The 20,408-nt window shown below is 38.5% G+C and overlaps 2 protein-coding genes across 2 annotated transcripts; both read left to right on the top strand.

Annotated features, from left to right (window-relative positions):
• The first annotated feature begins 1,440 nt into the window (after positions 1-1,440).
• adrb3a (adrenoceptor beta 3a) lies at positions 1,441-10,080 on the top strand. Its single transcript, XM_068566256.1, has 2 exons — positions 1,441-2,891; positions 9,924-10,080. Exons 1-2 carry the CDS (start codon positions 1,573-1,575, stop codon positions 9,949-9,951), a joined length of 1,347 nt encoding a protein of 448 aa, XP_068422357.1. The 5' UTR covers positions 1,441-1,572; the 3' UTR covers positions 9,952-10,080.
• Positions 10,081-13,549: 3,469 nt separating this feature from the next.
• On the top strand, positions 13,550-17,287 carry got1l1 (glutamic-oxaloacetic transaminase 1 like 1). Its single transcript, XM_068566555.1, has 8 exons — positions 13,550-13,725; positions 14,351-14,532; positions 14,794-14,917; positions 15,265-15,482; positions 15,589-15,739; positions 15,895-16,060; positions 16,239-16,381; positions 16,626-17,287. Exons 1-8 carry the CDS (start codon positions 13,551-13,553, stop codon positions 16,763-16,765), a joined length of 1,299 nt encoding a protein of 432 aa, XP_068422656.1. The 5' UTR covers position 13,550; the 3' UTR covers positions 16,766-17,287.
• The last annotated feature ends 3,121 nt before the right edge of the window (positions 17,288-20,408 follow it).

Raw genomic sequence — 20,408 nt, 5'->3', positions numbered from 1 at the left:
CTTATCTACAAAATGTTGGGTTTGACAGCTAACAACAAACATCACCATGGAAGCTATGTAGATGTTCTCATTAAGTACAAGTTAAATACAAGGTGGGAATAAACACAGAGAAATCACAGCTGCAGTTGCACAGCTGATCAGACCAAAGAAGGAACTGCTTGGTGACATGACAGCTCCGCGCCGCAGCTCAGCGCTGGATATCTGAAGTGAATCGCATGGAAGGCATTTCCCTCATTGTTCTTCTTCAATGCACTGGCTTGAATATAAGTGAGATAACGATCTCTTTTCTTTTTTTTTTACTGCTTTAAGTCAAAGGGAGGGCATGTATTTCCTGGTCTCTACTTGGGGGTGCCTAATGTCTTGTAGTCTGCTAAATTGACCGAAAACTGAATAATCCTTCAGACCTTCAGAGTTGCCATAATAAAGGGGAGAAATGTGAGTTATAGTCACAATTAAATAGTCGATCTAGCCAATATAGTTCATTAGTTTAATGTTTACTGCAAAGCAGGTGCTCGGATGAAAAACATGAGCCTTGAAAGTGTGTATTTGACATAATCCAGCATCATTTGACAATCAGAACAGAAGCCAGCAGTGGAAAAGCCTGTCACATTGTTGACACAGTCAAGTGACAGATACAGTTAATGGGTTAACAGGCTTAGTGCAGCTGCTTCATTCAACACAACATCAGTGACATTATAAAATAATGAGCTGATGGTCATCACATACTTTTAAACGTACAATTAAACAATGTGTGTGTCTTGAAGATCATTTTGCCCTTTTTGACAAACATTACACAGATATGACAAGCTCTAATGCAGAAATGGTAATTTTCCTATACTTAATTAATGTGTGTCTATATGCGTGTGATTGTTTGCATGTGTGTTTGGCTCTATTAGGGTACTGAGCCCTGTATGGCTTCGGCACACAGGCACTTTTCAACTCCTCCCCCTCTGCCTTCAGCCCGGGTGTGATTAGAGCCAATACAGTCTTGGGCAACCGGGACCGAGAGAGTGAGAGAGATAGAGATAGAGGGAGACACAGCAAAAGAAAGAGTGGGCAGCCACTCTGGTGCACTCTGGTGGTTCTTCCAACGGTGTCACTGCTGCTTGACAGTCCGACTGTTGCATTGTGGCTCATCTGGGATTCAGCGGAAACACTGCAACTACTCTTTTCCCAGTGGACGCATGTAAATGGACACGGATGGATTTTCTTCTCAAAAACTTTTTCCCACTTTATGTTGATGTTTTCTGGAATCAAGAAAGAGTTACAAGTCTCTGAACTAATCCAACTTTACGAACAATTTGGATACATCTTTTTTAAAGAACATGTTGCTGCTGCCTACACCAGAAGAACTTCCTCGAACAACCACGTCTCGTTCATCCCATATGTAAACATGGAAAGCCACTACTGCGTTTTGAACCCTGCTGAACAAGACTTCCAAGCTCTGAAATGTAAGCTGTGACTGCAAAGGAAATAATACCTATTATTTAGTGAGCAGATTTATGATGTTCGTAAGCGTGGAATCTTACATTTAGTTAACTTTGACTTAAAAAACATCTTCAGCTGATTATAATGGATGTAAACCTGAGCACTTCAGCATCCTATGTGACCAACAGAACAGACCCCTATCACACGGCGGCAGGACCCTGGAGCCTTATCATACTTGTCATCATAATACTGACTATAGTGGTGGGAAACCTGCTGGTCATCATCGCTGTATCTCGCACTTCACAGCTACAAACAACGACAAACATTTTCATTATGTCTCTGGCGTGCGCAGACCTCATCATGGGGGTCCTCGTGGTGCCTTTGGGGGGCACTATTCTGGTGACTGGTAACTGGCAGCTCAGTGACACATTCTGTGAGTTCTGGACTTCTGTGGACGTCCTGTGTGTGACGGCGAGCATCGAGACGCTCTGCATCATAGCGGTGGATCGATATATAGCCATCACGTGGCCGCTCCGACACCAGGTTCTACTCAATAAGTGGCGTGCCAGGGCAATAGTCTGCTTAGTGTGGGTGGTGTCCGCTTTAATTTCCTTTGTACCAATTATGAAAGGATATTGGCACGATACTGACGATGAAGCAGCGAAGGCGTGCTACGCTGATCCGACATGCTGTGACTTTGTGACCAACAGAGCTTTCGCTATTGTATCTTCGATTGTGTCTTTTTACATTCCACTGCTCATAATGATATTTGTGTATGCAAAAGTCTTTCTAATAGCCAAACGGCAGGTCCAGCTCATAGATAAGAATCGCATGCGTTTCCAGAATGAGTGTCCAACAGAGCAGGTGCAAATTGACCCTCCCATGAATAATATCCTGTCAATGGCATGTGCAGGCTCCAGTAGCTTCAGCAGCACAGTGCGGAGAAAGAGTGCCAAGCGGAGGCCGTCACGGCTAATGCTCGTCAAAGAGCATAAGGCCCTGAAGACTTTGGGGATCATCATGGGGACCTTCACTGTGTGCTGGCTGCCGTTCTTTGTCGCCAACATCATCAATGCATTTGAAAGAGACATTCCCTCAGAGAGGATCTTCCGACTGTTGAACTGGCTGGGTTACATCAACTCTGGCCTGAATCCTATCATCTACTGCAGGAGTCCAGAGTTCCGTGCTGCGTTCAAGAACCTGCTGGGCTGTCCGTGGTGGTCCACTCTGTGGCTCAATACTTGCTGCAAAGAGCTGCGGACTTGCTGCTCCTGCTTTCTATTGCAGGCTGAGTCGGGCACTGCAGCCGGGTCTTTCCAGAAGCCTCCAACTGCTCGGACTGAGGTCAGTAAGAGACTGACCAGTACTCATCAAAGCAGCAACAGTGAAGAGACTTTCCCTGATCCTCTGCAGTCCAATGGTAGCACACAAATCAGTGACTTATCAGAGCCAGAAACCAAATAGTAAGTTCACTTTTCTTCCCATTTTGCTTTGGAAATGTATGATAAATGTTTAAAAAACTTTTACCATCTCAAGTACAACAGTGAAACCATAAGTTTAAGATAGTGATGTGAATAATCTTGACAGATGTACACCTGGACATCATGGATAACCGCAACGGCAACGTCAAGATCAATGTAGAATTGGGGTGAGATTAGGTAACAGTGTTTTTATTATATATTTAAATTAATTAGATAATAAGGCCCTGAAGACTTTGGGGATCATCATGGGAACCTTTACTGACCTTCACTATATATATATATATATATATATATATATATATATATATATATATATATATATATATATATATATATATATATATATATATATATAACTATATATATATATACATATATATATATATATATATATATACATATATATATATAGTTATATAGTTATATATTTATATATAGATATATGAGAGGAACTCAGAGAGGACAGGAAGGTATATCAGGGTGTGTGTGACCGTGGCTTTGGCTTCTGGTGTGAAACATTTTTTCTTATTCGCCTCTGTTTTCTTCTTATGAGTAAATTTCAACAACAGTCAAATAAAATCTTTGTTTTTCTGCTCACAGTGCATTTTCTAAATGTAGAAACAATAGTTTGGAGCAGAACCGTGCAGAATTTTTTTTTATGGAGGATTGGCTGCAGTTGGGGTAGCCAAACTACAAATTAAACATATTTATTTGGATTTCTATGCATGTTTACAAAACATTTTAGGACTGTACCTGTATCAGTTACTGTTGTTCCTGTTAATATGTATATATACTGTTTTTCAGCACACTCCTTAATAATAGTTAGTAATGTCATTCATCTATTTCTATTTCGCAGAAACCCTAATATTGTAAATGTATTTTTTGTTTTAAATTTCATTATATGGTATCTAAAAACTGCATCCCTTCATGAAAAAGATGACTCTGTAAAACCAAGATGAGATGTGACATTTCCAAATATTAGCGTGGCTATCAGTGTGCCCTGCCCAACACTGCCTGCAGCAGATAACTCTTTATCACTTACACACAAGACTTCCCCATAACTGGAGAGGCTGTTTACCAGATTGACAGCCAATGAGAACACCTAGTTAACGCAGGATAGTTGACGTTGGTAGAGTACACCACTCCAGGATGAAAGCAGGTCTGTCAAAGAATACAGGAAGATATAATTAGAAGTCTATAGACACACACACGCACACACACACACACACACACACACACACACACACACACACACACACACACACACACACACGCACACACACACACTTTAAATGACATCCACTCAGTGGAATATGACCAACAGAATCAATGCGGCGCTAAAACAGGAGTCATAGTAGCATATAAAAGTCTTCCTTAAAAGGAGCCTGGTGTGATCTGTTGTAAATCACCCCAAGGGGAAGGCTCAGCAGACTCATCGTGCGCTTTGAGCAGGATTACATACGTAAGTGAGACCAGCCGTTTGTAAAGGACTCTGGCGGGGCCGTGGTGTGGAGACCGGTTATAAATGAGAGAATATGACACACGGTTCCAGGTAGAGTCTGCACTGCTGAAGTGGTTTGTTGAGGGCCAATAACATTATTTCAGGCCTTAGTCATCCCTGTCAACCTTCTATATCTACGTGACTAGCCACACAAAAGAGCAATTGTGCACATTTCCTTTTAACCCTGGGACAACATGCAACAGCAGGTTACTTTGTTTTCATAGGAAAACATGCAGGCATATCACTGCTGCCCTTATCAACATTCACTGCAGCCTTCACCTTCTGTCACATATAAACCATGTGATATCAAAGTGCAATTTCTCAGAGAGATGTTTTTGGTCATCAAAATGGTCAGTGCGGTAGCAAAACAATTATGTTTTTGTATGTTTCTGCAAACTACACGTTGAATGAAGACGTTTACTTGCATTCGGTTAGTGAAAGTGTTGTAGTGGAGGATCAAGCAACCAATTTTAAAAGTGATTTGATGTAATGGGAATAATTACAAGTGTTACAGATGCGACAGTCCACTAAGGCAAACAAGTCAAACAAATGGGTCAAACAAACACAGGACTTTCTCGTATTTAATGTTAAACCAGAAGTCTTTACTTGACTTTACGCTGGTTGCGTAACATTACAAAAAGAGAGTCGTTTAAGGGCAGTTGTTCTTTATTTATGTTAGATACACACTGACTAACACACAACTTTTGATATTATTTAAACACATCCTTTACTTTATAGTAACACAGCCTTATTCATGTGACATTGTGTATTTCTGCAAGCTTGTTACGAGGCTGTTATGAAAAGTATTTATGAAACATATTTTTGGTACAGAAACATCAACATTCAACATATTGCTTGAAAAAACGTACTTTCTTTTCGGACGACAGGGTTTAAAGTGGATCCAAATATCCCAAGTTGTGTCGAGTCCACAGGACATTTTTCACAGCATCAGTGAATTTAGCTTTCTCTTCTTCTATTTTCATCCTTTTGCTCTAAAGGGAGACAGTCGGCTTCTGCATTAGTTCTAATAAGCGTATTGGAGGTATTTAGGACAAAATCTTCATGTACTTGAAAGATATTGCGATGTGTTATAGAAGGAAGGAGTTTATAGGCACAGTTTATCCATGAAAGAGAACACTAAAATTAAGCTAACAGAGAGCAGAACATTTTATTTCAAAAAGAGTGGCTAAACAGCAGTGTGGATGTGGAGAAGAAATGAAGAGTCGAGTAGACCGGTTACAGGACTAATATACCTGCAGAATTACAGTACACGAGACAAACAATGCAAGTGAGATGCATAACAATATCATAATTACTGCTCATACGCCACAGGAAACAAGCCGTGCGCTACAGCCGTAGTTAAAGTATTAGGAGACACTCGTAAAGGAAATGATTTGTCAACATGTTGCTGAGAAATATTAAAGAAGGATATGCTTGCATGGCCATCACATGTGCACACAAGGTGAAGGATAAACATTAACTAGGTCTCATGTGAAAAGCATACACTGAAGGCACAGGGACAATCAATCACTGACACTGTTCGGTTCAGATTTTGCTTTTGTATTCATATTCTTTTGTCATTATTTGTTAAAAAAATAAAAATCTATTTATAACATAAACCAAATAAATATGTTACATATTTGGATATATGTTGGTAGCTCAGCGGGTTAACTTCCAGCTGTGGGGAACTAAAGTCTGTTTGTTTTTTAAAGCACAAATAACCTGACATTAGACAAAGCGCAGAGAGATCGAGAATGACATGTTGAGTATACTGACTCACCAAAGTAACTATAAGTGGCTCATTATTCAGAGTAAATAAAGGATACTATTACATATCTTTCATCAATAATATCACTTATTAATTCTCATAACCCTTATATGTTTTAATGTACACATTAAACAATTCTTTATTATACATGTGCAAGTCCAATATTTACAACCCAAACTATTACAATTTACAACCCAAACTATTACAATTCCACAAAACCTAACAGTTACTGGAACAAACTGTTCATCATTATAGCAGCTAAATATATGAATATAATTGTATTTCCCAAACAACCAAGCATGAGTCCTTCCAGAGCGATCTGTGTTTTATTATGGAACCCTTTGTGCAATTGCAGTATGAGTGTGAATGTATATATATATATATATATATATATATATATATATATATATATATATATATATATATATATATATATATATAGATGTGTCGGGTGGGTTGCCGATATCGCTGCAGACCTCTGACGTGACGCGGCACTAACAGTGACAGTGCACACCGGTGGACAGTCGCGTCGGGAGCAGGGGGAGAAGTCACAGCAAGCACATAATGCACGGCCCTGGGAAGCAGCGAGGTCGGGTACGGATGATCTAAAGTGCTGTGGCTTGTTTATGATTAAATATGACAGCAAATATAAGAAACAGTAACATAATCAGCATTTACCAGATGCAGATAAACCTCTGTGGAAAAGGGATCATCAGTAAGTCCTGAGATTCTAGCTTCACTGACCAATCACAGCGCATGTTAATGGTCACGCGGGTCCTGTGACCAATCACACGTCTCGAGTCTCGCGAAGGCCTTTTCATGTATTATAACTAGGCTAATCTTACTTAAAGGAAGTGAAATGTGATTGTGTGTATATATATATATATATATATATATATATATATATATATATATATATATATATATATATATATATATATATATATATATATGTATATATATATATATATATATATATATATATATATATATATATATATATATATATATATATATATATATTAGTGCTGTCAAGCGATTCAAATATTTAATCGCGATTAATCACATTTATGTGATAGTTAACTCTCAATTAATCACATTTCTTTTTCAATTTAATGCTCTTAATATGAAAAAGTGGATTGGCTTGCTTTATGCAAATGTTTTATCTTATTGAAAAAAACAACTGCCAAACAGAGCGGTTCAAAATACAATTATAAAGTGCACATTTCAGGTAAACAAGGGGCGAGAGAGAGAGAGGTAGAGAGAGAGAGATTATTTTAATTACTTAGTTTTATTGTTATTGTTATTATCTGTATAAGTTGTATATTTCTTTGTTTTTCTGATGTGTTTTGATACTTTGGCAATATTGTTGTTGCAACATCCATGCCAATAAAGCTGAGAGAGAGAGAGAGAGAGAGGTGAACATAGCAGTCAGACTTCGTAGGTCCTGTCGTTGGATGTGATGTGTATTATATCAGCGAGATCCTCGTCCTCCACAACGTTAACAGGTTACATGCAGGAGCATCCATTTAGCTGTGGCTGCAGTAAGTTTGTTCTTCGTTGTGGTGTCCATGTGTTTCTGTCTGAAGTCTTCCGTTCGTGTCTGGCTATGACGAGGGGGCGCAGAGTTAGCATCAGCTGTGTGCTTGGCCATCGAGTGGTATTTCAGACTGGATAGCTACGGTGATAGCTCAGCTCACAATGACAAACGTTTCATACCACTTCGGTCTTGTCCTGGGAACACTTTTTGAAAGTAAACTCTCCATTTATTAGCATCTTAAAATTCATTTTTGCTGTATCACGCTCACCATTCATTCATTTTAAACCGCAAACGGCGTGCCTATTGTTTTGCTTCCGGTTGAGCTACATCCGGTTGAGCTACATCCGGTTGAGCTACATCCGGTTGAGCTACATCCGGTTGAGCTACATCCGGTTGAGCTACATCCGGTTGAGCTACATCCGGTTGAGCTACATCCGGTTGAGCTACATCCGGTTGAGCTACATCCCGCGTTGGAAAATTAAAATGTTAACGGCGTTAATAAAATTGACGACATTAAAATTAGTTTGCGTTAACGCCGTTAATAACGCGCTAATTTGACAGCACTAATATATACATTTTTCTAAATAGTGATAACTTTGTGATTCTGTTTAGGCCGTCAGACAATCCCACACTGTACTGATTAGATTAATCTGTACAGACTGTGGTCAGGCGAAAAACATCTGCTGTAATTGGCTGTGGGATTTCAAAGTGGCTCGAATGCTGGTGTAATAAATAAAAGCACTGCAGCGAGCATATCCGTCGGCACACAGGTATCCTGATGTTTTGATGTTGTTTTAGGATGGACAAGCTGACAGTAATGCTTTCTTTCCTGTACTGTTAACCCCATAATTCACAGCTTTTCTCCGCAGCATGTTAACACGGCCTCCAACCCAAACTCACACACCAACTTCCAGAACGTGCATTTAGTTAGCTTAGAGCGAGATCAAGCCTAAGAGAGCGTGAAACAAGGAGCAGGTTAAACAAATCATGGGGATAGTTAGCAGTGAGAAACCTTAAACACTCCCTGAGCTGAATGAGGACAATGCCGGTATCCAGAAGTTAAGCAAACACTTGAGAACAGTATATAACTGTACATAGTTAAGGTTTGGACAGATATAAATAAGCAATAGTAATTGAATCTATTTGTTTATATTCGTGCCAACTTTATAAATCTTTTCATGAGAAAAATTTAATTAGTTGCCAGTTTTGTAAGTACACCAAGCTAAATTAATACATTTTAATGAATCTAGTTTGTGTTCTTGTTAAAATAGAGAGATGCTTCTAATATTTTAAAGAATTTTATGAATCATGAACAAAATAATCTCATTGCATCTCCCTTTGGCATGCAGACATATTTAAAAGACAGAAAATATGCATCACAGCTGATGGATAGATCATCCTTAACTTTGATGAATTGAACTCCCCTAACTTGAACTAAATATGAGCCAGCTGTGCCTGTGGTTCGTATTAACATAATCCAACAACTCATGTGTGAATGTGAGATTCAATTGATTGTGTAACACAATATTCCTGAAGTCTTTTTCCATGAAATCTTTCAAATGCATCATTTTAAAATAACTGAAACAGACCAACAGATGAAGTGTTTCCTGCTGATTTATGCATTCACATTTCTGTGAAACTTACAGTTCTAGGTAGAATTACAATCTTGTTGGGGAAAAAAAGGTTTCAAAGCATCAAAGAAGAGGGAAACTTCATAGTAACCTTCTGTAATTTACAAGAAACATAAAAGGTAAAGTAGACTGTAAGACAACAAATCATTGTTGTTGTCTTGGAACTTTCTTATCTGATGGAAACTGGAATGCCATACAGTGTGTGTGCAACGCAGGGCAAGAAGTCGTAATACAAAGAAATAGTTAATTTATTAGTAGGATCACATCTTACAGCGCTGCACACAATGTGAAAGATATAATGAGGTTTCTAATGTGAACACTGAATGATCAAGTGCTTTTCAGTTACGCCTAGCCCGCCACCCATAATATACAATATTTGTTAAAAATGTAATAGAGAAATAGGATTGAAAAAAAAAATGTGACTCAGATGAATGTTGCCATTGTAAACAATGTCTGCCTTTTATCTTTAGAGTAAAGGCTAATCAACACACCTCATAACATTTTTACAAGTCACTAGGAGGTACATGTTGTCACATGTGAGATTCACTCATATCTTTTTTGGCGTTCTTTTCAGCTTCACATTGCAGGAAAAGGACGGATAAACTGTAAAATTCCACGTTACGGAAGCAAACTTATTCCCAGCCGATTCCTGCAAAGGCCGAGACCAAACAACTGCGAGTACAACCCTCGGCTCTAATAAACGTCGCTGACTGAAGCTGATCCCAAAGAGACGACTGGATAGAAAACAGCTGATTTGGTCTGGACAGGAACAGTGGACATGAGATGGGCTGCTCCAGCTCAGCACCTCACAGACATTATGTGACAACGAACTATCCTGAATGAGACAATGCTGCAAGTTTGAAATGCATTGCTGTGAACCTTTGGTCACAGTGTGTATAACTGTGGTTTCAAAAATTACAGAATGAACTAGTTTTGTACAGTATATTATCTGGTAAGTTATATATTTATGATACAATGAATCTTTAGGAACATTTTGTCTAACTTTATTTAAGGTCATGATTCTGGCAAGGCTGTCCTCACTGCCAGTGCAATATGAACTAAATCAAAGGGCTGTGCATTTTAATATTCAATTCTGCTGTTTGTTTTTAGTTTTTCTGTTTTGAGCCTGAACTTCACACAATAATTAGCTAAGTTTAGTTATACCACAGTTATAGAACATTTTAATTTTTGATGTTAAAATGGCTGTTAAAATATATCAGGACAACTCAAACATAATTCCTATCTACAGTCAGTATTCAATGAGCAAGGTGCAGTATTACAAACTGCATGTCATCTTAACAAAACACTTCTGCTCCATGCCGTTTCCTGTAAACTCCTTATCTTCGGCTATAGTCTTAGGTCAATAACACACTCTCACGTATCCTAATATGTAAAATAACAGTGTTGAGGGAAGAAACATTAACAACCTCAACATCTTCCATTATTTTGTTAAATCAGGACACCTTGTTGTGTGTTATTACTCACATCATCATCTGTTGCATTGAGAAATAAAATATACAACTGTGGAACATTGCTCATGTGTGTTCTGTGTGCAAATTTAGCCTTATGAAAGTTAAAAAAAAGGTTGTACTGATCATATTAAAAACTTAAAAACATATGTAAATCATATTAAAAACTGAGTCCACAATGTTGGAATGTAAAGTCCATTGAGTTTATAGCATTATATTGCTTTGAACTATTCTGTCTGGTTATCTCGCACGGCAGCAATTATTTTACAAAACAATGACACTGAAGGCTTTTCTCAGTGGGAAAGACATTTCTGCTCTTCGCCCTGGCTCTGGCAAGCATTTGATTGACCAATGGTTAATCCAATCACCATCCAGAGTATTTTTGGAAAGTGCATGCCCTTTTTGAAATACCATACAACACAGAGGGAAAACAATTATTCTGTCTGAGGTCTGAGGTTTGCAGAGTGCAGAGCTATAGTTCAGAGCTATAGTTCAAAAAGAAATCTAAACTTTTCGAAAAAATTAATTAGAAGCCGTCACTTACGATACACCTATGAGTATTTAATGATTTGTGAAAGCAGAATTTTTTTAATGAAATACAAAATCAATGTTTAACGTCCGAAAACTTGGTTCATCATATTGATTGACTTAATAAGCAATCAAACATTCATTATTGGCAAGTACAGTGAAGGTGATGATTCAAAGACAAATCATATTCACCCTAAAAAAATAATAATATGAATGTGTTACATAAACATGTTTAGCTCAAGCTAGACATGTGAATGTGTGTTTTCAAAAATGTCTATCCAACTGTTTCTTGTTGACAAAGCAGCCCTTCTTAGTTCTCACATAACATGACATATTAATATATCCCATATCGCTTTACAAGAATATCCTCAAAATTGAATAGTGCCGTTTTTTCTCTCTTTTCTCTTAATTGGAAATGCAAAAAATGCAACACTTTAAAGACATATTCTGTTCATCTCAACTTTCCCGTCAGGGATTTCCTGTGCCAACAACTTGTCCTGAGACTCAGTGTCACAGTTTTCTTCAAGCCACACATACATTTTCCGAACACGGGGCATCAAAAGTCCTTTTCCACCAAACTTAGACCCAAGAGCTAAGCTTACCAGTTAGGAGCCTTTGAATCTAATATTCAACAACATCTTAATTAGATTAACTTTTTGGGATTCATCCTGGTAATATCATAGCGTGACTTGTACACATAAAGGAGACCCCTTATGTGTACAAGTCACGCTATCATATTACCAGGATAAGGACCAAGATCCTAGAAAGAGGATGCCCCGACAGGGTTGTAAGATCTTACAACCCTGTCAGGGCATCCTCTTTCTCATTACTTTACAAAGCGGTACATAAAGGAATATGTGAGTCTTCACCCCAGATAACTACAGGCCTGAAATCCACAATGGCTTCGTTTTAACACTTTTTACTGTTATCTCTGTACCTGTTTTTCTGGATTCAGTGGGTTGTTTGACTGTAATGGACAACTGGGCAAACACAGATAACCTGACGCGCCACATATAATTCAACTGCAGAAATAATGCAGTCTGGTGGGAGAAAAATATATCCTGCAGTCAACAGAGTGAAGGGTATATGTTTTGTTGTTACTGTGTTAGAGCAAAAATATAAAGCATTTTTTTATACACACTCACTGAAGTATAACAACCACAGAGGGAAAGGAAAACGTCCTTCACGTAAAGTAATAAGACACTAAGATCTCTTGCTTGAACTGAAAGATGTACTCTGGGATGTAACACAGAGGATGAGAAAAGCTGAGGATTGTTTTTCCCTTTAATTAAGCTTCTTAAATTACTCCTGGTCAGCTAATTGACAGGACTACCTGCACGGGTTGGCCAACTACTGCCATCTAGTGCACAGATTTGTGCCTACCAGCTTCATAAAGTGAACTACAGACCTTCTATTATGCAATAGCTGCCAGATGATTCCTTTGATTCTCGTCTGCAATAACTGTGAGAGTCTCTGTTACTTCTTCATGCACATGAAATGGCTGTTCTTCAATTGTCTTCCCAAGAGCAACAGCTCTATTTTCCAGATGCCTGTTCAACACTGTGGTGTTTTGTTAAAACTTAAGTGTGGTTGTATCTTTTCATTAGCATTTGAGGAAGTGAAATTTGGTGCACATGCACATACAGAATCATTTCAGATTATAATTATCTCATCATTCTAGGAGGTAAAAAAAAAACCACCATCTGTACAAAGATGTAGCCGATCAGTGAAAACATGAAAGAAAGAAACCCTTTCCAGAAAATGCAAAATGTATGGGCAGCCCATGTTAATTCTAGACACATTTAGTGAACCTGCTATGCCTCTTGGCTCACTGTCTAAGATAATGGTCCTTTATTAATGTGAGGAGGCTACAGGTCTTTTGTAGAACCACCAAAACAAACCTTAATGAGGCGCAGACGGAGCTCTCTGAGCTGATTTGTTGTGAGTGTGCAAGACAGAAGCCAATACATTTGGGACTGGACTTCAGCGAGACTCATCCTTTCATGTTCTTACAGGCAAGTCTTTTTGATGATCGCTCACTGTGATGGTAAAAGTAAACTCACCAGATCCACAAATTAGGTAGTGATAAACTCATCCATCACCGTTGCCAGGGTGACAGTATCCAAATACGTGCTGTAGCTTGGCAACAGTAGCCAAACAAAAGGCTTGCAGCTTGCGGGCTGATTTGTCTGGCTGGGTTCAAGATGAGCGGACCCGCGAGCAGCCTTAATGGAAAAGGGGTCAAGCAAAAAGGAGAACCAGGAGATCGTCTCTCTATGTTTACCAATTCCTGCGTCCCCGCAGGGCGTCCTGAAACGAGGCTATTGTCCGCCTTCAAGAACGACACTCACTCCAGGAAGGCTTACCTGGCCGGGAGAGGTAAGTCTGCTTGTACATTTAAGATTTAAACTTTTTTTTTTAAGAGTTTCAACCATAAAATAATAGAGGTGTTCCAACCATTTGCATATTGAGTTTCAATTAATTATGACTTTGTTATCTGTTTTTAATTGGACTTTTATTGTAAATTTCATTTTTTTGAATTATGTCTCATACTATTGCATTTATTACTATGCAACATTGACCCAGCCAAACTCCTTGTGTGTGTAACGTACTTGGCAAAACAGTTCTGATTCTGATTACTCCTAAATTGACTCGTCAAATCAGCCATTTTTAAACTGTTTATATTATCTTTATTATCTTCTTGATAATGTTCAAACTCTTTCCCTTGACATATGCAATAAACTAAGATAATAACTGCTGTAGAACATTGTCAGTCGAGGACTATTGGGCATATACCACATTTAAACATTTTACCTGGTTGTTGCCACTTGTTTGTTTCATAGACATAACTCCAAATCACACATTGAAACTAAAAAAGCATATGTTTAAGAAAAGGTCTGTTAAATTCCATTTGAGGGCGGATGTTGTGAGTACATTATTTTTTAAAACAGCTTGAGAGTGTCTTGTTGGATTAAACAACTTTTGCAATAACTGTCTTCTGCAGAGTGTTACAGCGAGGAAGGGAAGACCTTTGAACTGCGCCTTGTTAGAAAAATAAAGCAACAGCGAAGCACTGATCCCACTTCTCGTCCGGAGTATCCATCCTCTCTTGGTTTGACAGAATTCACCAGGCGAGCCACGGAGGTAGCTTTGGGGAAGAGCTCTCGGGCTATCGTGGAGGATCGGGTAATATCAGCTGTACATGCACTGTAACTGATCGTAGCTTAAGTATTTATTCCAGCCTTGGTTTGAACAGCAGCAAACACAAAGAGATTAAGTACTTAATCATCGACTCAATCAGCATTGTGCAGAGGAAAATAATTGTAGTCATGGATTTATGTCCACCTTCATCCTCATAGTATAATCAGCACAAGATTAGAACTCAAATGTTTTCGCATTAGTCATATTAACAACTAAACTCTTGGTATTTTGGAACTTTTGTTGCAGGTGTTAGGTGTCCAAACTCCTGGTTTCACTGCTGCTTTGCGTCTTGGGGCTGAACTCTTGAGACACTGGTTTGATGTTTGTGCTGTTTGGTGCGGGCCGGTCTACCTCTCCTCCCCCTGTGATGGTAAGCACACACTGCATGTAGCTAATAATCCTTGTGTGGTCACTATTGGTTCATCCTGTACATCGTATTATGAACAGGGCTAGAGGATGACTCATACTCTACGTATGCCACAAGTGAATTCATGATTTGCTAACAATGAACAGAAGCTGCATCCAGAGCAACATATACTGTCACATATAGGTAAAATATACTTTATGCAGCTCATAGCATAAATTAAAACGTGTTTTCACTCACATTGGTGGCTTCATACTAAAATGACACACTGCAGTTTTCAGCAGCATTGCTCTTGAGGAGTTTGTACAGCTTTAGGTCTCTAATACAATGTTTTGTCTTGATCCTTGCTGCAGACTCGTTGGCTGGTATCTTTAGGGCAGCAGGGATCCAAGATATCCGTGAGTATTATTACTGGGATGACAAGCAGCGGGACGTTTGTTTGGAGAAGCTTCTGGAGGATCTGGCTAAAGCTCCGGAGCAAAGTGTTGTTGTTCTGTCAGCATCTGCCCACTACCCAACCGGGGTGGACCTCTCTCAGAATCAATGGGCTGTGATCGCAAAGCTCATCATGGTAACATATGTGTACAGTTACGCTCTCTAACAGGGGCTTCACTGGTCAAACGAGTAGTTCCTTACTCATACTAAGACCATGTGTTGTCTTGTCACTTTTTCAACAGAGACGTAGGCTTTTCCCTTTTTTCTTGCTGCCTCCTCAGGCGCTTTGCTATGGAGATTTAGAGCGGGGTGCCTGGCCTGTTCAGTACTGTGCATCGCAAGGGATGGAGCTCCTCTGTGCTCAGTCCTTCTCCCATTGCTTTGGACTATATGGTGAGTAAGAGGCGTTAGGTATTTCATTTTCAAAAAGTGTCCCTCTTGAACTTTATTTTCAATAGCAGAAACATCAGAGAAAGGGAGTGTAACATTACACTACTACTACTACTACTGACTTCACATTAGACTTATCTTGAACTTCCTTTCGCAAGGTGACGCTGTCGGGCACCTTCTGTGCGTCTTAAAGCAGAACTCCCTTCGGTTTTCCTTGGAGTCTCAAGCTGACAAAATAGTGAGGTCGCTATGGGCGCAGCCATCCGTAGAAGGAGCACATGTTGTTGCTACAGTGCTCAGTAACCCAGCCCATTTGGTTGAATGGTGAGTAACGCGCCATTTGCATGTATAATTGATTTACAGGCATACAATGCTCAAAAGGTTGAACTGGTGATAAAATCGTTCATTTACAAAATGCACCTTTTTCTCATGTTTTGCAAATCCTGGAGTATTAGCTTTCGGCATCATTTCCAAATTGCTGCCTATGTTTTTCGTTTACCAGGAAGGAAGAAGTAAAGTGCATTCTGGAGAGATGTATGCTTATCAGAGAAATTTTGAGAGAAAGGCTGAGGCTTCTGGGAACTCCAGGTTGCTGGGACCACCTGACTCAGCAAGGAGGACTCTACTGTTTTACAGGATTGAATGGTGAGTAGCCGACAGTTTCTGCCGTGTTCGGCTTCTGTCCGTATAATAGAATATGCACTCAATCAACGTTAATCAATATTAAAAATGTTTTCATAGATTGCCGTAATGAATTTTTACATTAACATTTTGCTTAAATACTTCCTTCTTTTTTTCCTTTTTTTTAATTATCATAAAACAAAAACAAAAGCCATGTTATCTATAGATGTGCTTTCACAATATTTTTTGTTTTTTTGTTTTGTTTTAGGTGAACAGTTAGAATTTTTGTCCAAGAAGAGACACGTGTATCTGTTCCCCAGTGGCTGTTTAAACGTGAGTGCAATCAACAGTCGTAACTTGGACTATGTCGTCGAGTCCATGCATTTGGCTCTGACCACTTCATTCTAACCACGTAGCTTTCAGTCAAGCACTATAATCAGTCGAAGGGTCTTTTCAGTCGGACTGAAATTCTGAATTAAATTAATCATTTAATGTGTCACAGTTGCAAGATTACTGGTATTACAATTGTAGGTTAAACGGTAGGTTTAAAGTAAATCAGGCACAGAAAACATATAGACCAACATATGATCGCTTATTGAATTACCCTCATGCCTTTTGACGACAGATGTGCAACCTGCCTTACTATAAGCAGTTCATCTGATCTACGTCATACTTTTCAAGGCACCCTGTCACGGCTCTCCTCTGTTGATGATCCCAGCTAATTTACAAACAGACATTGTTCAGATAAACCAACCACATATTGGGAATCAAAAGGGCTAGTTTATCACAACATATTACAACCTAATAAATTGAAATATTAACAGTACTCAAATTGTTCTTTCCTTTGTAAAACTTGTAAAAAAAAAAGAGTTCTGCATTCATTTTAAATGAAGAGTAAAAGAGAAGAATCAGCAGTGTACTTATGTTCCTAACGACTGTTCAAGATTTTTAATGCTTGATAGTTAAATTAATATTAATTCCTTTTATTTTAATGTATTTTGTTGGTGAAATTCAAATCTGCAAAGCAACTATGGTAACATGTGTCTGTTGGGTATTGTTTTTCTCTGAATTATAAGTACACAGTAAGAAGTACACAGTTGAGTTGCATATTTTGCATGTTTTGTAATGCTTTGAGAGCCTTTTGTAAGTTTTGTTATTTTGGGGTACAATAAGTTAGAATTTACCATAATGTCAAACTATTCTTTTTACGTATGGACTGGACTTGTAATCTATTTGTTATTGTCAGGAATGGGTGTTAGTCATTTGAGTCCAGTGAATTTTGTACAAGGAATAAAAGGTATTATCTTTGTGTAGCTATATATTGTACTTTGTTCATCTCTGACGTCCAGACTTCACTCCCCAGATCTATTCAATATAACAAGAGCCAAGAGCTAATCAGTGGCATTGGAAAAGGAAAGGCCTTACACAAACATAATGTACTGGTGACTGCTTCAAAGAAGAGGATAACATAAGGATCATATATATTAAAACCCATGCTGAGTACACAGCAGATCTCAGCTGCCATTATAATGCACCTTGGCTGAAGGCCATCTGGTACACTGTGCTCTGAATGGACTCAGACGCTCATTCAGTGAGCGATTCGATGCTTCAGTGTTCGATTGAACAGCTCAGAAGCTTGTTTTTTTCCAGCAGCAGTTGTTTTATTTAATCAACACTTTGAGATGAGGTCTTTAGATTTAGCATCTTTTTGATGTTATTCATGTCTCAAATGGCATTTTATGCCGTTATTTATGATTTAATGTAATTTAAAGTGTTTGCTGTCTGTTTTATGAGTTGATTTGAGGGCCAATGAGTTTCCCCACTGGGGATTAATTAATTAATCAATTAATTAACACTTAGACAACCTTGACCTAAACAATGTCACAAACATTTACGCTTCTTGTGTGAAAGCTATGCGTTTTGCTATTCTGATTTCAAACTAAATATCATCTTGGATTTTGAATATTGTAACATGGCATATGTTTTTAATTTTCTTGGTTTTAAAGGCTGCAAGTGATGTAATTTATTGCCGACCGAGTCATTGTATCCACATTGATGATGATGATGATGATGATGATGATGATGGTCGTGTAAATAGTTTGTGAAAGCGCTAGTGCTTAATCCAACAATATTGTTGCAAATTCGAAACAAAAATCTTGAGATATGATTTTCTCCATATTGCTTCGGCCGACTCCCCGGTCAGTATGTCATGTGTCATCAATAACGGCATCATATCTTCCTACCAAAGTGCCAAAAGATTCAATTTAATAATTTCATTACAAAAATGATATACTTCATGCTGCAGGTTTCTGAGGTTGGGCGCTTCCCACGAAGTAACCTTTCATCTAAAAAGAGTTTTATTTTTATTAGGTTATTTGGGCCAAATATTTTTAGTAACATTTCTTTTCAACTGAGAAGCATTTTAAAATGATGTGAACATGTTATGAAACAAATCATTGCTCATCTGGAAGCATCAATGAGTAATTCCCTCATCATGCACATCTGTATGGAGACCCTTTATTAGAAAAATGTATACCCACTTTTCATTTGAGAGATATGTCACTATTGTACTGGATAGTTCTGAGGTACTCAATGGAGGCAGTGTACTCGCTCTTTTCGTTTCAGTGACCCTGGGTAAACACTGAGCATAATCAACATCTGCCATCATGCAGAGTCTGAGCCATTAGATGCTGTTTGGAGCCCTTTTATTTGCACATGAGTGTGTTGCTCGTAGTTTTCAAATTTGCAATAGGTTGCTTACATGCATCCTAATATTCCACAAACTGTTTTTCCCTTCCTACATGAATAAAGGACCTTACCACAAAACTAGTTACCCGGTCTAAAAAAAAGTTAAATTTAGGGGGAAAGGTGTTGCTTGCCTTCCAGTTAATACCAGCATTACCCATCAATCATATTTATGTAACAAACAAGACTGGACCACTACGAAATTGAATTCCCATCAGCCTCTTCTGAACGTTTTGAAAAGCAGTCCGTCCTTGACATACTCGGAGAAAATATTAGACTTTGAAGGAGTAATCACATGTCAGATAGCAGTTTAAATGATTATAAAAGCACTTCACTAAGATCTCTTAATCGTCACAGCAAGACGGCGATCGAGACAGTAAATTAAGGAGCTTTGGTTCCACTCAGTGGACACACGGCAGCCTTTTGATTTAAAGTAAATTCATTTGCTGGACTAGGTCTATAATCCAGTGCACTTGGACACAGAAGAGGATGTGCTGATTGACAGTGATCAATGATTAGCGACACTAGGGGTGGGCAAGCTACGGCCTGCGGGCCGTCTACAGCCGGTTGGACATTTTGATTTGGCCCGCAGAGTATATATACATATATATATATATATATATATATATATATATATATATATATATATATATATATACATATATATATATATATACATATATATATATATATATATATATATATATATATATATATATATATATATATATATATATATATATATATATATATATATTGTATTCATTCACAGCTGCCTTCTACTGCAGGGGACGTTCAGACGCAAAAGGTTGCAAAAAAGCAAATTTTCAGCGGGGCGGTGCAAATGGCGTGTTTGACGTGTGACGTAAGCCAATCAGCGTTGAGAGGCTCCGCCCGTCATCACCGCCGTCCTGCCACTGCTGAACCAAACTGCTGCTGGTCCGCCTGCAGTAGCGCTGGTAGCCGCTGTCATTAAGACGCTGTTGTGGGAATACAGATAATACTATGAACCCAGACACGATGGAGTTTGATGTTCCCACTTTTGTAGATTTTACAAGTATAAAGCAGAACTAGTGGTTATTTAAATGGTAACTGTTTTTTACAGAGATAAGCCACAGAGATAAGCCACGACCCCCTTTCAGGCGGGAGTAAAATTCCCGACACATTTGGCGTGAACGGAGCTTTACTATGCTAGGCCGGGCCTGTCTGTCATGTTTTAAAACTCATTGTGGCCCTTAAGCCAAAAGGTTTGCCCACCCCTGAGTTACACTAACCCATGCTGAAAAACCAATCACTATTCAATTGA

This window comes from Clinocottus analis, unplaced genomic scaffold (genome assembly GCF_023055335.1).
Source record: "Clinocottus analis isolate CAN_PGR_092001 unplaced genomic scaffold, fCliAna1.0.p SCAF_7, whole genome shotgun sequence".
Lineage (NCBI taxonomy): Eukaryota > Metazoa > Chordata > Actinopteri > Perciformes > Cottidae > Clinocottus > Clinocottus analis.
This window is presented reverse-complemented; position numbering and strand designations above follow the sequence as displayed.